Below are 5826 nucleotides of genomic sequence, written 5' to 3'. Positions count from 1 at the left end.
TACCAGACTGGATCAAAGATATCGCCACAGTAGACTGCAGAGGTTGACTGTATTCAGTCTTTCTACGCTCCAGCAACGCATGGACAGAATGCACGTATTCTCCGAACACTGGGAATGCCAATGTTTGTTGATAGTACTACGCGGGTTTGTTGCACTCAACATGAGTATCATGCTACCCCGGCCCTGTCCAAGAACGGAGCAATCTACGCATGGCTGCCCCTACGGTATCGCAGCAACGCAGAGCCGAGTTGAACTATGATTAAAATATACGTAGGTACGAAGGCTCATTGTAGTGGGGTCCCTTGTAAAAAAAATAATCGGTGCAAGGTAAAGACGCACAGAAGGAAAATAAAAACAAGCGCAGAATGGATCTGACGCGGATAATGGATAAAATTGCCGACCTCCTATCTTACCCTACAGAAAATAGAATAGAGCAGACAATTCCGAACCATGGCCAATTTCGAAAACCCGTACGAGCCAGCGGAGAAAGAAAGAATAGACAGAACACCCAGACCAAGCAGAAACAGTGTATAGATATGAGAAGGGGAGTGGATAGAGAACACGAAAAGGTGCTTGGGAAATGTAGAGAATTGACATGGTTGAAGGGCAAGTGAAAGTGGAAGAAAAAAATTATACAACAAAAACTAACAAAGAAACAAAACCACTAACTTTTTGTATAAGAAGAAAACCCATTTGTCGTGATCTCCTCAGTACTTTGCTGTTTTCCGCATTTGTCGTTAGAAACCGAACCCCATTTAATAAGCTAACGAGTAAGGCGCCCAGAAACGATGACCCATAGAAACAGAACACCAAGCAAAGCAAACAGGGAAAAGATCTGGTGGTGGTGGTGGTGGAGGCACTTGATACGGTTCCACCCTCCTCTTGAAAACCCCCTCCGTCAAGACGTTTTTGTCCTGGAGCCGCGAGCTACGAGGAATCGCCACCGGGAATCCCACCCAGAAAGAAAAGGAGAAACAGGATCGAAGAAAGGAAACGCTACCACCCATACAAGGAAATTGATACAGAATTAAGGGAGGTGAACCCCCCCAAAAAACAAATGAGCCGCGAATATCACGGGCAAAGTGAAAAAGATGAAGGGATGACAGACGCCGAATGTTGAGAACCAACAAATAGTGCTCATACTAAGCCAATCCCACTTTCGCCAGAACCAGCAACAGCTATGACACCCCCTGGTGGTGGAGCTGTTGCGGGATGGATAGAATGTGCTCGATGATACTTGAGGCCGTTGAGATTCTTGTATCGTTTGCCGCAAAGTTCGCACTGATAAGGCTTCTCTTTCTCCATGCCTAATGTACCGGGGTACGGCGCCGACGTCTCGGGATTGACGATAGAGTATGTTCCATCTGAATTGGCAAAAAGTTGTTGGTTGGTGTGTCCATGCTGGCAAAACTGTTATTATTATTCCGCATTTGTTAACTCTAGGAGGTGATATACATACAGATTTATGGTATTTGAGGCCATTCTGGTTTTTGTATGCCTTCTCACAACCGATAACGGGACACTTAAAGGGCTTGTCCTCTTGCTGAGGGCCTTGGGAGCCTTGGGAGCCTTGGGAACCTTGAGCACCAGGATGAACACCTTGAGCTGTCCAAACATTAGTCACGGAGTATGCAGAATATTCCAAATTCACTACTTACCGCCACCAGAAATTAACATATGCAACTGCTGTTGTGTGTACCCCCCACTCATCGCTTGTCCCCCAGGGCTGAAGAGACGTTTGGCGGGTTCGTCGATGCACAAATCAAGTGACATGTCAGCCCTATTCTCGAATGAGGTGTTGTTATTGTTGAAACCATTATTTTGAACGCCCACGACGCCTTGCATGTTGCTCATGTTAGAAGGGAATGAGTATTCTAACTGGTCCATAGCAAGTGGAGTACCCGGGCCAGAAGACTCGGGCGAGAAATGAGAAGGCTGCTGGTTAATGTTAAGATTAGAGAGTTGAGCATGTGGCAGATTCGGAGTGTTCTGATATGAGGGATGGCTATGCGTAGAGGGTGTGGGTGGATGCGAGGGGTATTGATTATGGCTCTGCGGGGTAAGTGGGCCCGCGTTAGGCGGGGGGGTCATTTCCTCGTCGTCCATTTCCATGTCACCGGCAATCTCTCCGTCCTGTTCCTCCTCCTCCCTCATATCTTGACTGCTCGCTTCTGCTGACTGTTGCTGTTGTTGCTTCAGTCGCTGAAGTTGCTGTTGTTGCATCATACCCAGCTGTATACCACCCATTCCACTAATAGGACTTGTCATACCACTGGCGTCTCGCCTCTGGGGGCGGTGGATCTGCCCGTGTTGCCGCTCAAGCTCATGACCGGAGACACCGCTCTCATCCCGACGTACAGGTCCGGTTTGTTGTGCGTGAAACTCCTCATAATGCCTTAGGAGATCATGTAAAGAGGGAAGTGGCAAACCACAGCAAGAAAAATCTCGGCAAAACTCGGCTTCGAGCTTCGGAAGATATGACGAAGAGTGGAAAGAAGGAGAATTGAATGTGAATGGTGAGGTGCCCGCCATGATGATGCTACAGAAAGGTGTTAAAAATTGTTATGGTGGTTTAGAACGGGTAAAGAAGTGTTGAGGGACAGAGGGGAGAATAAGGGTTTATAAGCATAGCTAGGAAGCAATGAGATGGCAAGAGTGATAAACCCATAATGCTTAGGAAGCATAGATAAATCGCCAAGTATCATACAGGTGTTCACATCAAACTTTATTTCGGGGAAATAACTTACTCGTCTCTTATCCAACTTCCAACACTTACAGCGCCCCAGCTCATGGCACCAGCGCCCATCAAGCTTCTAGCCATATCACTATTCACCATACTCTCTCGCCTCAATCTATTTGACACCGGGATACCATTACTATGTGATACGCTGCCAGCTCGGGCCTCTGGAGCGGCATAACCTGTGCCTTCGGCCGCTCGTAGCTGACTAGTAAGATTCGATTTGGGTTGATGGGGTTGTGGCCGAGAAGTGATATCGATTGGAGCGGGCATCCTGTTGAATGCAGGCTCTGGCGTGGATCTGTGGGTTGGTGGTGGTGTTAGATTCTCGTTGCGAGACACAAGGTCGCCGAAGGGAGCGGTGGAATGGGAGCTCTCGCTCGAGCAGGTAGGACTCAAAGGTGTTCCGAGGAAATCCGTGGTGGGCGGCGGAAGGAAAATGACTGCTCTAAAGCTGTAAAGCTTTTGTTTGTTCGGGGGAAGTGGGTTGTGAGTCTACAGGAAGCGCGATGGAGACCAGAGTGTGCTGGTCGTATGATAATTGCGAGCCGAGGAGTTGGGGAAATGTGTTTGTGTTGCAACCGGTGGAACGCTTAAGAAGAGATGTTTGGGGGGGGTGGGGAGGGGAGGTCCTTTTGGGGAAGAGTGGCGGGTTCGGGTTACTAAGACAGCAGTGGAAGCCTGGTTGGCGTCAAGTACCAGCGGAGCGGTCAAGGGTGAAGGGTCGGGGATTGCCAGGACTAAATAAGTGGTGCTGGTGGGATGGAGGCTTTCGGTGGAAGAGTAGCCGGAACCGATGTCGAGCGGCGAGCTGAAAGGCTAGTGGGGCGGGCAGCTCGTTGCAGTCGCCCGCTCAGCAGTAAGTTAGAGAGTCGAGTATCGTCGCACAGACGTGCGTGTCTTATAGAAGCGACAAATGTGGCCGTAGCAGATGATGCTGTGATGGTGTAGGTGGTGGTGATGATGATGATGATGGGCAAGCGAGGTGGAGGCAGAAGAAATATGAAGTACTAGGAGAGTAACCGGCAGCACGTATCATACCAACACCCGCGACAACCAGAAAGGAGGAATATGGGGAGCAGACTAGGTGGGGTTACGAAGGGGTCCGTCCCTTCTCGCGAGCAGATGAATTACACCAGTGTTCGAGAAAGCATCTATAACTAGTATCATAGTTGACTGGGTGACAAAATAAAAGTGTGAATTACCCCGAGGGGGGGGAATACATGACCATCGTGGATATGGAACTCTGGAGGCAAGATGTGGGTAAGCGCGGTTTGCTAGTCGGCAGGGATATTTGGTGGGAGAACAGGAGTTGGGAATCTTTTTGTGATAAGTTGCCTCTACGATCCCATGTATGAGCACACCTTGGATCAGCATACATATGGGCTAACCCTTCCGTCCAAGTGTTATCTATCCAAAGGGTCTCAAAGTGTGAGGCTAGAAACCAGAGCCTTGTGCTCGTTAAACAATGAAGTGTCGTGATCCTGCTGTAAGGCACCGCACGGTACGAGTACTCTTCCCCTCGCGAGATTGCGATGAGAGCTCAAACTTGGCCGGAAAGCTTCTAACTGCTGTTGCTAGTCTCAACATTCAGGATTTCCAGGTGACCCACAACTTCTACTACCGGTACTTGACAAACACCAAGCAGATAACACTATTCTGAGAGGGTAAGCAATAACCTCTCTGTCTAAATGGGTCAAGCCCCTTCCTAATAGCCCTGCTTCTGCGACAGCTCTTTTTAACAGTAACGACGGAGGATAACTATTTCGATCCAAATCTCGTTCAGAGTTCATTTCTCTCTTGCCAAGCCAGCATGCTTCGCAATAGTACTCATACCGGTACGGTACTTCTCAACACAAATCTTCCACACGCAGCCTAAGGGAAGAGCGAGAAAGAAAAGGAGAGAAAGAAACCGCCCCAACCTATTGTTAGGAGGATGCCAAATAGAGAGAGCACAGAATCCGATTCCCCTACTTGTCTTCTATCCTCCCAACACCCCCTCCTCTTCTCTTTCATGGATTCTGGGAAACCGATCCCAACATATCGGCATATCACACTGGTATTTATGGCCAAAATAGTTGACCACACTCACGGAATTCCTCCATACCACTTGTACAAATTTAGTTCTGACCAACGCTCCATCTCTACTAGCGCGGCCGAGTTGAAGTTGGGCACTTTACATAAGAGTAGTCATCTTAGGTGTCCAACTTCAACTCGGCCGCAAGAGTAAAGACCGCGGGGCGACAAAGTTACATACCGTATCCCCGCCCGTGCTAGGGCCCCACAGCACCATTCCTGAACCAGCTACTTACATTCACAAAACCTGAGGTTGACTGGCTTCTAGCGACGACAAGCTGCAGCCATCAATTTTGGTGTCATAGAGCGGTGCATGGTTGGATGGCGGTTGTGGAAGCTGCTTCGCTTAGTGCTCTAGCCTGTCGGTACTGGAGTTAACTTGTGATAATACCGGTACAAATGGAGGCAGTCCGAGTGCAGTATCTTAGTGGCCAACAGCATGCAGGGCATCGTTGGTTCCTTGGGCATCCGCTATGGTAAACTACATAAATTACCCTAACCCTGGTGTTTCTTCTGACCCTTCGGAAGCCACTTTGAGGAAGAATACCCGGTTCATTACTTTCGGAATTTGAATGCCGTGGATCATTCCAAAGAACATTTCCCTCACACACCATTAAATCTATTATACCGGTAATAATCAATGAACGGCAGCTCTACTGGCGGCCAGAAGAAACAAAAAGAGAGGAACTCCGAAATCCTCATATCCTTGCAGCCGCGGTTATCAGAAATCGCCCCGGGGAAAGTTTTTCCCATCCGGAGTGGAGGAAGGGACCGTTAACGTGAATTGTTCCTCTGTTTCCTCTGTTTCCTCTGGTCCTTCTGCTTGCACTTGGGCTTTAACTAGTACTGTCTATAGCTACAATGCGTGTTTATGCGTTGTAAGTGTTACAGTACGAATAGTCAGGGTCCACCTCACCGATCGCGAGTCGTGCCTGGAAAGAGCAAACCAAGGTAGCCGGCTTCTTACTTCTTGCTTTCTCAACATCACAACTTCACCAGATAGCAAACAGATA

The 5826-nt window shown here is 48.7% G+C and overlaps 1 protein-coding gene; it reads right to left on the bottom strand.

Annotated features, from left to right (window-relative positions):
* Nucleotides 1-243: 243 nt before the first annotated feature.
* GSTUM_00008521001 (uncharacterized protein) lies at nucleotides 244-3342 on the bottom strand. XM_002840096.2 has 5 exons: nucleotides 2748-3342; nucleotides 1659-2539; nucleotides 1588-1605; nucleotides 1460-1539; nucleotides 244-1401 (listed from the first exon to the last, which is right to left on the bottom strand). The coding sequence occupies exons 1-5, from the start codon at nucleotides 3008-3010 to the stop codon at nucleotides 1138-1140; spliced, it is 1506 nt and encodes a 501-aa protein (XP_002840142.1). The 5' UTR covers nucleotides 3011-3342; the 3' UTR covers nucleotides 244-1137.
* Between the last annotated feature and the right edge of the window lie 2484 nt (nucleotides 3343-5826).

The sequence above is a fragment of the Tuber melanosporum genome (genome assembly GCF_000151645.1).
Source record: "Tuber melanosporum whole genome shotgun sequence assembly, scaffold_48, strain Mel28".
Lineage (NCBI taxonomy): Eukaryota > Fungi > Ascomycota > Pezizomycetes > Pezizales > Tuberaceae > Tuber > Tuber melanosporum.
Note: the sequence above shows the minus strand (reverse complement) of the source record. Positions and strands in the feature narration are given on the sequence as shown.

What these genes read in the sequence shown, in the direction of transcription:
- GSTUM_00008521001 (XM_002840096.2), bottom strand. Translation starts at nt 3,010, where the DNA reads ATGCCCGCTCCAATCGATATCACTTCTCGGCCACAACCCCATCAACCC. An exon ending in GGAAGTTGGATAAGAGACGA is followed by an intron (nt 2,540 to 2,747) that starts GTAAGTTATTTC and finishes ACCTTTCTGTAG; the next exon opens with CATCATCATGGCGGGCACCT. An exon ending in GCCTCAAATACCATAAATCT is followed by an intron (nt 1,402 to 1,459) that starts GTATGTATATCA and finishes CAGTTTTGCCAG; the next exon opens with CATGGACACACCAACCAACA.